At 39.4% G+C, this 16,436-nt stretch overlaps 4 protein-coding genes across 4 annotated transcripts in view; 3 read left to right on the forward strand and 1 right to left on the reverse strand.

Annotated features, from left to right (window-relative positions):
- The window catches only part of LOC144010356 (uncharacterized), a 144,955-nt gene that overhangs the window by 24,745 nt on the left and 103,774 nt on the right, over nt 1–16,436 (reverse strand). The window lies entirely within an intron of this gene.
- LOC144002598 (uncharacterized) lies at nt 1,381–7,400 on the forward strand. The gene is made up of 3 exons (XM_077497980.1): nt 1,381–1,832; nt 6,966–7,248; nt 7,391–7,400. Exons 1-3 carry the CDS (start codon nt 1,709–1,711, stop codon nt 7,398–7,400), a joined length of 417 nt encoding a protein of 138 aa, XP_077354106.1. The 5' UTR covers nt 1,381–1,708.
- LOC144009801 (uncharacterized) lies at nt 7,335–9,706 on the forward strand. Its single transcript, XM_077509726.1, has one exon. It carries the CDS (start codon nt 7,412–7,414, stop codon nt 9,701–9,703), a length of 2,292 nt encoding a protein of 763 aa, XP_077365852.1. The 5' UTR covers nt 7,335–7,411; the 3' UTR covers nt 9,704–9,706.
- LOC144012340 (uncharacterized) overlaps nt 12,825–16,436 on the forward strand; it is a 31,210-nt gene continuing 27,598 nt past the window's right edge. Inside the window, exon 1 of the mRNA XM_077511728.1 lies at nt 12,825–13,404. Within this exon, the coding sequence (XP_077367854.1) occupies nt 13,281–13,404 (124 nt within the window). The 5' untranslated portion in view covers nt 12,825–13,280. The remainder of the gene's footprint in view (nt 13,405–16,436) is intronic.

Consider the following 16,436-nt stretch of genomic DNA (forward strand, 5'->3'; position numbering starts at 1 on the left):
TAGCTAACTTGCTGACCTAACAGTAATCCTCATATTTTAACAATACTAGACTAATATAAGTAAGAAAACTTACCCGGCAGTACAAGAGCACGACTGGTCCATAATGCTGTGCTGGTTGCATCTGAAGTATAGGTCATGGGGTTTTCTCAGATTTAGCGTGCGTCCTGTATGTTTCCCCTTCGCTGGCTAATTTCATATTATGACTATAACCCTCCACTGCATATTGTAAACCTTTTTGCCTCGATCTGGAGGATATTGCACTGGTATTGCTCCAAAAGAAATCACTAATACACGCCGGTGTAAGTCTTCCCGTCACTGCTTGTGCTGTCAGAGGCACCAAGCTTGACGGACTATGCTTACATAGCAACGGTTGCTAAATGTGTGATTGGTCAATGCTCGTTTGGGGGGGGCGGAGTTTGCGAAAGGTCAATTACGGATACAACTCACCTGACTTTTGGCAGCGATATTCGGCCGAGCAAGAAAAGAAAAAGTGTAGTCAATAGTGCATAGAATTTGCCGGCACTCGACGAGAACTTTTCCTGGCTCAAAGCTTAAAAAAAAAAAAAAGAAAAAGACCAGAGACTCTTGGGTGGATTTACAGATTTACAGTCTGAGGTAAAACAGCAAGGATGTTTAAAAAAACTGTGCTACTAATAATTCTGGGGTACATTATCACAATTCATTATAATCCACATTTATCCAGATTTCTCCTTACTTTGGAAGCATGTCTTATTTTGGTATATTTGAATTTGATAATAATGTCTATATACAGTTTCATTTGATAAATCTTATGATTATTCTTGCGAAGTTTTACATTCATAAGTCTAAATTTACACATAAGAAACAATCCTTTATTGATTTTTTTTTTGTATCCATGAGAAATTATTTTTTGTCATTGTCTGGTTGTCTGTGTCCAAAAGCTCTAAAAACATATAACTATTGCAAACTTATCATTTATTTATATGATTTTGTATCAAACTATTTTCTTTTCTTTCAGTTATACTATTGATTTTATTTGGTTTAGCTTTTGTATGTTTTAACTTTCCTGGCGTGTTCTATGTTCTAATTGTTTATAGTGTATAGAATGATTGTATTATTCCCCCCCCCCAATATTTTGTATACTGATTGAGTGAATAGAGATTTAAAAAAATAAAAACTAAACTGGGCTACTCGTATGTACAGGAAGTAAACATGTTTCTTCTTATTCGGCCGAGTGCAGTTTAAAGGTCTATTTATTTTTATTATCCAAATGAATCTAGAATTAAACGTATAATTTTATGAGGTTTTTTTTAAATTATTTTTTTAAGTAAAATTAAATATTAACATTTTCGTGACATGAGATTTGTCCAACTGTAATTGCCGTAGATTTCACGTGGTAGCAGAAGAGCGACTCCATTCCAGGCACGACGCGTTTACGCTCGGCTTCACTATACAAATAATTCAACACGAATTCGTACGGAACGAACTGACACATCGACACTTTGCCCCGTCACTACTTTATTGAAGTCAAACATAATTGCTACGTTTCGTGTCTGGTTCAATCGTATCTCTCGGCCCTCTTTTTTTTTTGCCTTAGCTTAGCTTATTTTAGCTTAGCTTAGCTTAGCTTAGCTTGCTAGGCGCCAAAAAACGAGACGCGTTTGCTATCGACAAATTGGCTCAGCAGACGTCAATCGTGAGCGTAAAGTGTCGTGAATATCGTGTGAAGATGTTCACAATGGCGAAAGTCAAGTACGAAGAGGAGCTTTGTGGAGCACAGGAGGACAACGAGCGACAACGTCAACTGCTGGACGCCGTTTACAAGCAGCCTCGAGTTGTGTTGAACAGAGCAGGTTTGTCACTTGTTTCATCGACACTTTTCAACCATATGTACGTTTTTATTTCTGTAATGACTCTTCACCGGGTCACTTTGTTACGATACACAGTTAGTTTTTTTCTTCAGTCGGTTTGGTACATTTCTCAGTCGATGAGAATTGGATTTAGCAGAGCTACAACTGAGGTAAAGCTAGCCGCCTTTTCTTTTTACGCGGTCAAGTCAGCCGCCTTTTCTTTTTACGCGGTCAAGTCAGCCGCCTTTTCTTTTTACGCGGTCAAGTCAGCCGCACTTCATTTTTTTCTGTTCGCCCTTTTCTAGGATTTACGGTAGTGTGCTCGAAGAGACGCTGGCGCGGAGAATGTGACCGAGAACAACATTGAGTTTTCAAAATAAAAGATCGGTTTTCAAAAATAAAATTGAATTCAAACGCAGTTTAAAGTATGCTTGGTTTTATTATTATTATTATTATTATTATTATTATTATTATTATTATTATTATTATTAACAGTTTAAAAGCTGTTTAACAATAACAGTACCAATTCAAATTTCACTGGGAATGCACTCTTGTGGGGTGATATTGAGCAATAACATTGATATGTACAGTATTAAGTCAACGGTAATTTAAAATGAAGGAAATGTTGAAATTGAAAAAAAAATATGTGTGTGTCATCGAGCAGACATGCCACTTTGAGGCAGAACTAATCTGGGGTCAATAGGTCATATGACCTAGAAGCTATTAAGCAGAAAATAAGTGGAAGTCTAAAATGAAAAAAAAATAAAAATAAAAGGTGGGCATCATCTATCAGACATGGCACTATGATGCAGCATTGGTTTGGGGTCAATAGGTCACATGGCCTGGAAGCTATTGAGCTAAGAAGCTGAAATTTACAGATACTGAGAAAAAAAATTGTTAAAAAATAAGCGGAGGCCTTTTTTTTTTTTAAGGCTGTATGCACATGAATATGTACAATTTTCTCTTGTTTCCTACAATATTAGTTGCTTATGTCATGTTGATCAAAATGTATGCTGTGTTGACCCTCGTCTCACACCTTGACTCCGCAACATTTTTGCATTATTTTTTTTTGCATATTTATTTTTTTTGCACAATGAAAAATGGTTGAACAAGTTACAATACGTCAACCATATTTCTATATATTCCCAGTAGACTTTTTTTTTTTTTTCGAGGCAAATGTTAACTTTTACTAATCAAAAATCAATTCAACCAATGAGCAACCCGTTTTCTGAAATTTGTGTTTTCAACTCTAATATTCTAATATAAATTATGGTGAAAACAGTGCCTCTGGATTGGGAGACCGGGGTGGTGGTCCCCCTTTTTAAGAAGGGGGACCGGAGGGTGTGTTCCAACTATAGAGGGATCACACTCCTCAGCCTCCCTGGTAAGGTCTATTCAGGGGTGCTGGAGAGGAGGGTCCCTCGGGAAGTCGAATCTCGGATTCAGGAGGAGCGGTGCGGTTTTCGTCCTGGCCGTGGAACAGTGGACCAGCTCTACACCCTCAGCAGGATCCTTGAGGGTGCGTGGGAGTTCGCTCAACCAGTCCACATGTGTTTTGTGGATTTGGAGAAGGCGTTCGACCGTATCCCTCGGGGAGTCCTGTGGGAGGTGCTTCGGGAGTACGGGGTACCGGGCCCCCTGATACGGGCGGTTCGGTCCCTGTTTAGTCTGCATTGCCGGCAGTAAGTCGGATTCGTTTCCGGTGAGGGTTGGACTCCGCCAAGGTTGCCCTTTGTCACCGATTCTGTTCATAATTTTTATGGACAGAATTTCTAGGCGCAGCCGAGGCGTTAAGGGGATCCGGTTTGGTGGCCTCAGCATTGCATCTCTGCTCTTTGCAGATGATGTGGTGCTGTTGGCTTCTCCAGGCCGGGATCTCCAACTCTCACTGGAGCGGTTCGCAGCCGAGTGTGAAGCGGTTGGGATGAGGATCCGCACCTCCAAATCCGAGACCATGGTCCTCAATCGGAAAAGGGTGGCGTGTCCTCTCCGGGCTGCTATAAAGGGCCCTCACAGCCCCGGCCACATTGGGGTATTTGCACATTGGGGTACTTGCACGTTGGGGTACTCGCACATTGGGGTACTGGCACAGCAAAATTTCTTTAAACATGGCATGATAAACCTTTACATGTGGATTTTTTTTGCCAGGTGTGATGTGTGTGTCAAGCTCAATGGGGTTTGGTGATTGTTAAGATCTGCAAAAATCAGCGTCCTTTTTTATTTTTAGGGAATGACTTGACCTGATTGGTATTTTTTGCAAAAGTATATATACCCGTCATCGCTCATACTCATTGCACGATGTTGCTTTTATTGTCCATATAGGCTATCAAAAATAAATAAAACAAAATAAAAAAGTACATATGTTTGGATCGGTCTGATACCAGTGAACATCTTGAGTAGTGGAAAAAGTAAAAGAATATTCATAAATTACTTAGTTATTACACTTACAATGAGTTCACAAATTTTGTACAAAATACCGTAAGTGTTTTTTTTTTTTTTTTTTTTATGCCTTAAGGACTAGGTGACGCTGTATTTATAACTGAATTTTGTCACAGAGATACCTTCACGCCTTGACTATAAATATCCATGTCAAGTGTGGGATTTTTTGAAGCATGCACCGGGGAGTTATTAAGTACATCCTTCATTCACGATACTGCTTTTAACGTCCATAGAGGCTATCAAAACTAAATAAAACTAAATAAAAAATACTTATGTTTGGATAGGTCTGATGCCAGTGAACATTTTGAGTGGTGGAAAGTAAAAGAATATTCATAAATGACTTAGTTATCACACTGAGAATGAGTTTAATTTTTGTAAAAATACCGTAAGTGGGGTATTTTTTTTTTTTTTCATGCCTCAAGGGCTAGGTGGCGCTGCATATATAACTGAATGTTGTCATATAGATAGCTTCAGGCCTTGACTATAAACATACATGTCAAGTTTGGGATTTTTTGGAGCATGTACAGGGGAGTTATTAAGCATATCCTTTTTCAGTGCAAAACACAAATTTTGATGTCCCGCCCTCATCATATAGTATTTCGAAAAGTCAAGATTTTTCCCCCTGTCGTTGGCTCAGGTCTTGACATGGTCCAGGTCAAGTCTTAACTCAGTCGGATGAAACGTGTAGGAGAAGTGGGCAAAAGTATGCCCCCTGTAAATGTGCAAAAATCGTCAAAAATGGGACATTCAAAAATTCGTAGCTCACTTCCTGTTCATTTTAGCATATGGGTCCAAGAGACTTGTTTGTAGGTCTAGGGCTTCCTCATACACCTAAAAATATTCGTCGTTCTTGCTTAAACGTACAACCGGGGCTGCGTCGTTAAACATTTCTAGGGGGCGCTATTGAGTCATTTTTGTAAAAATAGCACAATCAACAATAAAATATGGCTCATTTTACCAAGCCAGATGTGTGTGCCAAGTTTCATGAGTTTCTGTGCATGTTTAGACCCTCAAAACCGACGTTGTTTTCTTGGCGAACAGCGCTTAGCCACGCCCACAGCAATTCGCGAAAACTCACAAACTTCGTGTTGTGACATCATGAAGGCCGAAACCCTCATCTGAGCAAATCTGAGGTCCAGTTAACGTGTTTGGACAAAAACGTAGAAGAAAATTCGTAAGAAAAAAAATGCCACTAGGTGGCGCTATCAGTAAGATGAAATATAAGTTCGTAGATGTCTTTAGGGCTGGACTCTCATCAAATGTGGGAAATTTTGAGAAGATAGGATCATCTCGGTCAAGTTAATGCAGCTTTTATAGTCACGAAAAATCTTCAGACTTTGCGGCACCGTAACGGCCACGCCCTTTGGCGAAAAGTTACAATATTCGGTGTGGGGCATGATCAACATCTTAAGGCTTTTCTGACCAATTTTCAACTGGATCCCTTCAACGAGCTCGGCACAGTAGCTAAAAACGTAAAGTATGACATTTATTGTTACCACTAGGTGGCGCTATATGTATAACTGAATTTTATCATATAGATGTTTTCAGGCCGTGACTATTACGTTGCATGAGAAGTTTGAGATTTTTTGGAGCTTGAACATGGGAGTTATTAAGCATTTGCTCTTTCTGGACAAATGAAATTTTAAAGGCAATATTTGATGCCCTGCCCCCGTCATATAGTATTTCGAAAAGGCAAGATTTTTTGCCCAGTTGTTCTCTCAGGTCTTGAGATGATAAATGCCAAGTTTGAAGTGTTTGTGTTTGTTTTTTGTGCAAATGTTCCAATGGTGGTTGAGGGGATGGGGTGGGTGGGGAGATGATCGATCCTGGCTTCCACCGTGTAAGTGACACAGGCTCGGAAGCATTTGTTTGTGTGTGTTGAATGTGTTGTGTGTGTTGGGGGCGGGGTCGATATATCTATACATGGCTTTATGTATCGATATTGGGATATGAAAAGGCGTATCTATACGATATCGATATATCAATATTTTGAACCCAGCCCAAGTTAATTCAATTGAAATAGAAAGGGCGTATGAAAACAAATTCCTTGTAGTAGTTATTGATGATAAATTATTTTGGAAGCCACACATAGAAATTGTTAAAAGGAAAATGTCAAAAATCATAGGGATACTCTATAAAACTAAGGATGTCCTGAACATGAACTCATTATATACATTATACAGTTCATTATTCTTACAATATCTGACCTATTGTGTGAAAATCTGGGCAAATGCAAATAAAACAAACACCAACTCTGTATTCAAATTGCAAAAGAGAGCTATAAGAATTATTAATTAATCAAAATATACTGAATCAACACATCGATTATTTATTAAATTAAATACAATGAAATTTTATGACTTGGTTGAGTTTAAATTAGCACCAAATTAGACACAGTCCTTATGGTATAAGGGGTGCACATGTCTATAAAAAAAAACACAAAAAAAACAAGAACAAATATTAAGCAAAGGTGTGTATCTGTTAGGTGTTAATTTGTGGAATCATTTGGGAATTGCCCTGAAAGGATGTGACTCACTTGTTGAGTTTAAAAAAAAATGTTTAAAAGTTTAAAAAAAATACTTGTGTATAGATTGTTATTCATTCACTCATGTGGCCCATGTGATAAACTTCAATATAAAATACATAACATCACAATAAATTAACTTTACCAAACCATGTGTATCTTGTGTCTCGCAGATGTCAGTGAAAAATATATTTTTCCTGAGCGGCAGGAGCCAGAGTTCCCTGGCGTGAAACAGGAGGAGGACTTGGAGCCTCTGCAAGTTAAAGAAGAGCAGCAGCAACAGCCTCCCAACATCAAAAAAGAGGAGCAGCTGCCACCATACATTGAAGAGGAGGAGCACTTCACAGAGTTGCCCGTGACTGGTGTCCATTTGAAGACTGAAGATGAACGTCAATATGAAGAGAACAAAGGGGCGGAGTCTCCAAGCAGACAACAAATGACAAATGATGACAGCCGGTTAGCTCTTATGTCAGATGGTGAAGACGCGTCACACGCTGCTCACACTGCTGACGATGAACAGTGTGACGATGATGTGACATGTCACACTGATGGCAAACGGTGGAAATGTTCTCAGTGTGGAAAAACCTTTGGTTCCAAGTCTCAATTGAGAAGACACGCGATGGGCCACACTGGTCATAAACCCTTTGCTTGCACAGTTTGTGGTCGAAGTTTCTCTAGGAAGGAAACTTTATCAACGCACACGCGAACCCACACCGGAGAGAAGCCTTTTGCTTGCTCAGTTTGTGGTCAAAATTTTGCTCAGAGGGAACACTTAAAAACACACACACGAACCCACACTGGAGAGAAGCCTTTTGCTTGCGCAGTTTGTGGTCAAAGTTTTTCTTCCAAGGGATACTTAAAAACACACACAAGAACCCACACGGGAGAGAAGCCCTTTGCTTGCTTGGTTTGTGGTCAAAAATTTGCTTTCAAGGGATACTTAAAAATACACACAAGAACCCACACTGGAGAGAAGCCCTTTGCTTGCACAGTTTGTGGTCGAAGTTTCTCTAGGAAGGAAACTTTAACAACGCACACGCGAACCCACACCGGAGAGAAGCCTTTTGCTTGCTCAGTTTGTGGTCAAAATTTTGCTCAGATGGAACACTTAAAAACACACACAAGAACCCACACCGGAGAGAAGCCTTTTGCTTGCTCAGTTTGTGGTCAAAATTTTGCTCAGAGGGAACACTTAAAAATCCACACACGAACCCACACTGGAGAGAAGCCCTTTGCTTGCTCAGTTTGTGGTCAAAATTTTGCTCAGAGGGTACACTTAAAAACACACACAAGAACCCACACTGGAGAGAAGCCCTTTGCGTGCTCAGTTTGTGGTCAAAATTTCTCTGAGAAGGGAAGTTTAACAAGGCACACAAGAACCCACACTGGAGAGAAGCCTTTTGCTTGCTCAGTTTGTGGTCAAAATTTTGCTCAGAGGGAACACTTAAAAACACACACAAGAACCCACACTGGAGAGAAGCCTTTTTCTTGCTCAGTTTGTGGTCGAATTTTCTCTCAGAAGGGATCCTTAAAAATCCACACACGAACCCACACTGGAGAGAAGCCTTTTGCTTGCTCAGTTTGTGGTCAAAATTTTGCTCAGAGGGTACACTTAAAAACACACACAAGAACCCACACTGGAGAGAAGCCCTTTGCTTGCTCAGTTTGTGGTCAAAATTTTTCTTCCAAGGGATACTTAAAAACACACACAAGAACCCACACGGGAGAGAAGCCCTTTGCTTGCTTGGTTTGTGGTCAAAATTTTGCTCACAGGGGACACTTAAAAATACACAAAAGAACCCACACTGGAGAGAAGCCTTTTGCTTGCTCAGTTTGTGGTCGAAAATTTGCTTGGAATATATGTTTAAAAGTCCACACAAGAACCCACACTGGAGAGAAGCCCTTTGCCTGCTCAGTTTGTGGTAAGAAATTTCGTGAAAAGGAAAATTTAAAAATACACACAAGAACCCACACTGGAGAGAAGCCCTTTGCTTGCTCAGTTTGTGGTCGAATTTTCTCTCAGAAGGGATCCTTAAAAATCCACACACGAACCCACACTGGAGAGAAGCCTTTTGCTTGCTCAGTTTGTGGTCAAAATTTTGCTCAGAGGGTACACTTAAAAACACACACAAGAACCCACACTGGAGAGAAGCCCTTTGCTTGCTCAGTTTGTGGTCAAAATTTTTCTTCCAAGGGATACTTAAAAACACACACAAGAACCCACACGGGAGAGAAGCCCTTTGCTTGCTTGGTTTGTGGTCAAAATTTTGCTCACAGGGGACACTTAAAAATACACAAAAGAACCCACACTGGAGAGAAGCCTTTTGCTTGCTCAGTTTGTGGTCGAAAATTTGCTTGGAATATATGTTTAAAAGTCCACACAAGAACCCACACTGGAGAGAAGCCCTTTGCCTGCTCAGTTTGTGGTAAGAAATTTCGTGAAAAGGAAAATTTAAAAATACACACAAGAACCCACACTGGAGAGAAGCCCTTTGCTTGCTCAGTTTGTGGTCGAATTTTCTCTCAGAAGGGATCCTTAAAAATCCACACACGAACCCACACTGGAGAGAAGCCTTTTGCTTGCTCAGTTTGTGGTCAAAATTTTGCTCAGAGGGAACACTTAAAAACACACACAAGAACCCACACTGGAGAGAAGCCCTTTGCTTGCTTGGTTTGTGGTCAAAATTTTGCTCACAGGGGAGACTTAAAAACACACACAAGAACCCACACTGGAGAGAAGCCCTTTGCTTGCTTGGTTTGTGGTCAAAATTTTTCTTCCAAGGGATACTTAAAAATCCACACAAGAACCCACACTGGAGAGAAGCCTTTTGCTTGCTCAGTTTGTGGTCAAAGATTCCCAACAAAGGGCAACGCTGAGAGGCACAAGTGTGCTGGTGAGAAAAGCGGTTGATGAATGAAGCTTGATATGATCTCATTTAGGAATTGACGTTTAAAATGGTGCAGAAATTTCTACCGCTAAATGAATGATTGATCTGTGTACTTGTATCGTGTGTTGTGTCTTTGCCTATTTTGAAATTGAGTTTGCTTTGAAAACGTAACATCAACCTGACAAGTGGCTGCAGATTATAACTGACGGCTATAATCTGTCATCTGTACATGTAAATGTCCGTTCATATGTAGTTTGCCTTATATACATATTAAAAGGCTGTTGTTGAACACATTATTTTAGGTTAATTAATTATGCACAAATTAGTGTGTCAAAAAAATAACGCAACTGATCGCGAGTCTGATTGCAGACCGCAGACTGGGAACGGAACGCCCACGGAACGGAACGCCCCTATGCTCTTGATTGACGGAAAGTGACGCTGCTGTCGTGATCCAGTAGTGTTGTTCTCAACTTCTCTGCAGCGAGCGGTCGCCACGAGAACTACGAAACGAAATCATTCCATCCATTATCACAACCTCTTAGTTCTCAAAAAGTTCCCGGGGACGACACGAAATAATTTGTAAAATGACGAGTCGGGAGCAGAAAGTAAGTGGACATGTATTTTATTTAATGAACATTAGCACATAGGTCGCTAAAGAAAAGTTCGTTTCCCGCACAGAAAGTTTGAAAAATGAATTGAAATGATTTAGTGGAACACAATGTTTTTCTTCCATATCTCTCTCGTTGAATTCCAATTGTTATTTCGCATGGAACAATAGTTTGAACCTGTGTACCGTACAATATGCTGACCTAAAAGTAGTAACTTGCAAATGGGGAATCCACCGTGACGCTGTACGTAATGCAAAATGGTGTAAGCCCAATACGTCACATATTTGCAGCAGATAGGCCTGTATAGCGTAGCTACGTAATTAATTACCATTAATGTATCGATGGGATTTGAATAATAACATAATTTTACTCTGTTGTGGCATGAACGTTAAGAAATCTTTACATGAGTCCAGTTTTTTCTATTTCTGTTGGTATGTTTTTGGATTGTAATTGGCCAATTCTACAGTCGGATGACAAAAGATTTATACAAATAAAATGTGTTCTAATTTGCACTCAGCTTCATCGAACCGTCTATAAAGATGGACACCTACCAGCACCCATTTTGGAAGGCTTGAACCGATACAGATGCAGCATTTGTGCCAAAGGTGGAGAGTTTGCATATGTTGTGGCACATCTGCAAACTCAAGATAAGACGGCAGTTTGTCATGAAGGTATGTTGTAGTTTGAAGACCACTATAATCAATTTAAATTTTGTCAATATGGCAATTCTTTCTTAGTTGCCATGGTAAGCAATTTTTATAAATATGAAAAAGAATGTATTGTTAGTTTTATGAATGATGAATACATTTCGCTACAACCTAAAAAGTACTCACTGATACTGATGCCAAGTAATGGATGCCACTAGTACTCTATATAGAAAATTACAATTAAACAAATGACACAGACTTTTAAAGAAAGACCTTTCAAATTTGAAAAGCTTTTTCTAACCTAATGCACAGAAATAAGGCTGGCTCGCATTTCCAGAAAGAGGAAAATAGATGAGAATGCCAAGGTAAGAATAATGGACAGAATTTTCCAAACCCCAATTAATCTATGCAAATTGTCATTGTAGTGTATACATGTCCAAAACATATAATTAATCCCATTCCCTTGAACTTAAGGAGGAACGTCCGACGTCAGCAACCAAGGTCAAGAAGCCTTCTGCAGAGAGAGTGGTCGCTTCCATCTGTCAGGCATGCATGCAACAATTTTTATTTATGTATTTTACATTTTGGAGGTGAAGCACAGTTATGAACTGATGATATACACTCACTGGCTAGTCAAACAGAACTACACAGAGTAGAGACTTTAATATTGCATCTTTATCAGAGAATCATGTGGCTCTGACATTTATACAATATAAACAAATTATGTGAAAGCTACAAAAACATGCTGATAAGGAATTCTTCATTGCACTTCTCTTGTTCCAAGAAGATAATGATGATCATATTGATGATGAAGACAAGTCTATTTTTAGTTTATGCGGTTATGTTCACAGCTACCAGAGGAGATTTTACGATCCATCCTGATTCTTGCTGTCCTCAATGATGGCGAAGGCGCAATCCACGTGCTGGCCCTGACATGCACCCGATTCTGGATGATCATCAGATAAGAATCATTTCGTAGGGAAGCACATTTTCAGTGGCTAGACAGTAAGTTGTGAGGGAGTGGGGATCATGAGGATAAGTGGTTAAGATCATGGATGGGTGGACACAAAAAAAAATAATTCTGTCTGTCTGTCTATCTATCTGACAGCTAAGGCTGTTTGAAAGCACTATATACATAAGATGACTTGACTGTCTATCTATCTACCAGGTGTCGTCAACTGGAGTGCATTTTCACCGGATTTCAAAAAGATGTACAGGATCCCCTATTGCCTCACCCCTTGCATCCAATGCAATTCTATATTTAAAGAATATAGAGGGTTCTGGGGACATGGAAAAAGAGGAGAACTCATTGGTTTTTATTCAGATTACAACATTCACAGACGCTGCAGCAACTGCATAAATTGATGTCACAAAATAAATGTGATTTGGAAAACAAAAAAATGGGAGTGGTTATTTGAAGTTACAGAAGCATGTACATTACATAATGCTTACATGTATCATAAAATCATGTTTGGAGAGGAATTTTGTGAAAAATGATGAAGTAGGCTACTTTTTGTCATAAATATACCACCTAGTATTGCTTGTTGTAGGCCTTTATGGAAAAATATATTTTAAAGATGTCTAACAAAAAATAACATTTTGTATGTATATCACAATTAAACCAGCTTTAAAATACTATTTCCACCTCATAATTTTGTGGAAATAGTCTTTTTCATATGTGCTACGTTTGTGTGTTTGTTGCAATAAAGTTTAGTTTGTCGCGCCATTAATTGCATTAAGTTACCATTCTGTTTCTAAATAGTCTGTTTCGTATGTGGTACGTTTGTGTGGTTTTTGCAATAAAGTTTCTACTTTTGTCCTCTAAGGCTACCCGTAGCCTGCGGGGGCGGAGTGTTCCGCTCGGGGAGGAGTGTTCCGTGATTGGGGGGCGTATTGTTCCGACTTTTGTCCTCTAAGACTACCCGTAGCCTGCGGGGGCGTAGTGTTCCGCTGGGGGAGGAGTGTTCCGTGATTGGGGGCGTAGTGTTCCGTTCTGCGGTCTGCAATCAGATACAATTGTGGACTTCCGCCGCACGTCTACGTTCGTTTCTTTACGTGCTCACTGCACTGGCGGGCGGCAGACATCCTCTGCTAAATCATTCTTTCTGATTCGGTATTGGACTGAACACACAGGACTCCCATCACCATTTTGAAGGTCTGCGACACCATTTATTAAATGTCGGCGTGTGTATAAACTCGTCTCGGTGCGCGTTGATGCTTCTCGGCCTAGTTAGCTTAGCTTAGTTTTAGCTTAGCTTAGCTCGCTAGCCGCTAACAAAGAGAAGCACACAACACGTGGTCAGGAAGAGACCAAGTGTGACTTTGTTGGCATTATTGTGTCAAAAATGTCGGCGAGAACGACACCAAAGGACAAGGAGGAACTCTTTGGAGTCAAAGAAGAGAACGAGCAACATTTTCAACCGCTGGACGACGTTTGCGAGGAGCCTCGAATTGTGCTACACACAGCAGGTTTGTACACTTCTTATTACTCTCCCTTGCTTAGCACTACTATATAGCGTTAAAAAAATTCACTGCAGTTCTCATTACTGTACACAGTAATTCAATTCAACTTTATTTCAGAGGACGGTTTTACAATCATCAGACAGTCATACCAATGTCTCTGACAAGATGTATGTGAGTTGAAGAACACTTTGGTCCACGATGCTGTTGTATTAAAACGGTGGTATAATACTAAATGATTTTTTTTTTTGTCTGTATACATACCCGTTTCCCACATATTTCTTTTTTTTTTAAATAATACAATCACATTGTTTTGTTATGATTACTGCCAGTGTTTTAAAAAAATAAGTGCCGGTACTCTCCTAATTCATATCTATCTATCTATCTATCTATCTATCTATCTATCTATCTATCTATCTATAGGAGAATTTTTTGGGGTATTTTTATTGTAAATTGTAATATTAAATAGGGCTGCACAATCTCTCGAAAAAATATCGACATCGCGATATTGGCCCTTGCAATAATCATATCGCAAAGGCACGCAATAAATTTTATATGGAATGTCATGCTTTTTATATGAATTTGACCAATCAGATGCTAACTAAAATGTGCATCGCCATTCAATAGTTGAAAATTATCAAGACATAATTACAATTAATGAACTAAGATTACATGAAGGTTGCTTATTTTGCCCCATGAAAAATGTTTTTCTTTCATTAGGTAATAAAAATGTAATTTCTTTAGGTAAATGTTAAATATCGCAATAATATCGATATCGCTATGTTCAGCAAGTATATCGCATGTTTTTCCAATATCGTGCAGCCCTAATATTAAATATTTTTAAATCAGCTATATGGAAGATTGAAAATTTCAAATCTCTACTGCCACCTGTGGCCGAAAACAAACTGCATGCTCGAACACACTGCACGCACTCGTACGACCTTGAAAAAAATAATCACAGATATTACATGATATCGCGATCGCATTTTTTTGGGTGAAAAAAAATCGCAATTAGATTATTTTCCATAATCGTTCAGCCTTACTTGAAATTTGACTTAACCAAACCAAATATGTGTTTTGTCGTCTTGTGTCCTGCAGACGTCGGTGAGAAATATCTAAAAAATAAATAAATAAATTAATTAATAAAAAAAAAACACAAGGGGGGGGGGGGGGAGTGGGGTGTTGGGCTGGGGTCGATATTGGTGTAAAAAAAAAAAAATCTAAAATACAAAAGCCAATCTTGACTCTGTTGTGTCATCTAAAAAAGTGAAATGGAAACTTAAGTAAGTAAATACCATATCGCTCTAATTTCCTCCAGGAAATATTTTTCCCCAAAATTTAAAAACACCTGAAATCTGCCACAAAAACAAATGGTTCAGAAGATTCCCAATGAAATGAAAACTAAGTTATATTAGAAAATGCAATTTCTGGAGAAATTGCGGGTGAATGCAGGAAGGGTGAATAAAAACCTGTGGAATGATTATGAATAATATTGAATGATATTGAATGACCTGGAATGCTATACAGTGACCTGGAATGACCTGAACATGCTAAATTTGGAATGGTTTGAATTTACACAGAAATATAGAAGCGGTTGAAGGAATAAAAATAGCACACAAAGGAAAATAAATTAGCTAGAAACAAATTAACAAGACAAGAAAAACAGTCAAGTGAGCAATGTAGGAAGGAGCAAGTAATTGAGGAAGCAATGGAGTCAAGAGAGAAGAATTAAGTAAGCAATGAAGTAAGGAGCGTAGAATCAAGTAGCAATGGTGTAAGGAGTGACAAATTGAATCAGCAATGCAGGAAAGATTGAGGACTGGAGTAAGCAATGGAGTAAGGGTCACTTTCTGTTGAAATTAGGTCACTTCCTGTTGAAATTGGACTACTTCCTATTGCTACGTCACTTCCTATTGAAATCAGGTCACTTTCTGTTGAAATCGTGTCCCTTCCTGTTGATTTGACGCCACTTCTGGGTCACTTCCTGTTCATTTTAGGCCATTCCCGGGTCACTTCCTATTGAAATCAGGTCACTTCCTGTTGAAATCGTGTCACTTCCTGTTCATTTGATGCCACTTCTGGGTCACTTCCTGTTGATTTTAGGCAATTTTCGGGTCACTTCCTGTTGAACTCAGGTCACTTCCTATTGATTTTAGGCCATTTCTGGGTAACTTCCTGTTCAAATTGGGTCACTTCCTGTTGAAAACAAGTCAGTTCCTGTTGATTTCAGGTCACTTCCGGGTCACTTCCTATTGAAATCAGGTCACTTTCTGGTGAAATCATGTCACTTCCTGTTGATTTGACGCCACTTCTGGGTCACTTCCTGTTCATTTTAGGCCATTTCTGGGTCACTTCCTATTGAAATAAGGACACTTCCTATTGAAATTGTGTCACTTCCTGTTCATTTGATGCCACTTCTGGGTCACTTCCTATTGATTTTAGGCCATTTCTGGGTAACTCCCTGTTCAAATTAGGTCACTTCCTGTTGAAAACAAGTCAGTTCCTGTTGATTTCAGGTCACTTCCGGGTCACTTCCTATTGAAATCAGGTCACTTTCTGTTGAAATCATGTCACTTCCTGTTGATTTGATGCAACTTCTGGGTCACTTCCTGTTCATTTTAGGCCATTTCCGGGTCACTTCCTATTGAAATAAGGACACTTCCTATTGAAATTGTGTCACTTCCTGTTCATATGATGCCACTTCTGGGTCACTTCCTATTGATTTTAGGCCATTTCTGGGTAACTCCCTGTTCAAATTGGGTCACTTCCTGTTGAAAACAAGTCAGTTCCTGTTGATTTCAGGTCACTTCCGGGTCACTTTCTGTTGAAATCGTGTCACTTCCTGTTCATTTGATGCCACTTCTGGGTCACTTCCTATTGATTTTATGCCATTTCTGGGTAACTTCCTGTTCAAATTGGGTCACTTCCTGTTGAAAACAAGTCAGTTCCTGTTGATTTCAGGTCACTTCCGGGTACTTCCTATAGAAATCAGGTCACTTTCTGTTGATATCGTGTCACTTCCTGTTGATTTGACGACACTT

This window comes from Festucalex cinctus, chromosome 1 (assembly GCF_051991245.1).
Source record: "Festucalex cinctus isolate MCC-2025b chromosome 1, RoL_Fcin_1.0, whole genome shotgun sequence".
NCBI lineage: Eukaryota > Metazoa > Chordata > Actinopteri > Syngnathiformes > Syngnathidae > Festucalex > Festucalex cinctus.

Bases quoted from the DNA above. Each gene is read 5' to 3' on its own strand.
- LOC144002598 (XM_077497980.1), top strand. From the start codon at position 1,709: ATGTTCACAATGGCGAAAGTCAAGTACGAAGAGGAGCTTTGTGGAGCA. The intron at 1,833-6,965 runs GTTTGTCACTTG...TGTGTCTCGCAG, and splicing joins AGTTGTGTTGAACAGAGCAG to ATGTCAGTGAAAAATATATT.
- LOC144009801 (XM_077509726.1), top strand. From the start codon at position 7,412: ATGGGCCACACTGGTCATAAACCCTTTGCTTGCACAGTTTGTGGTCGA.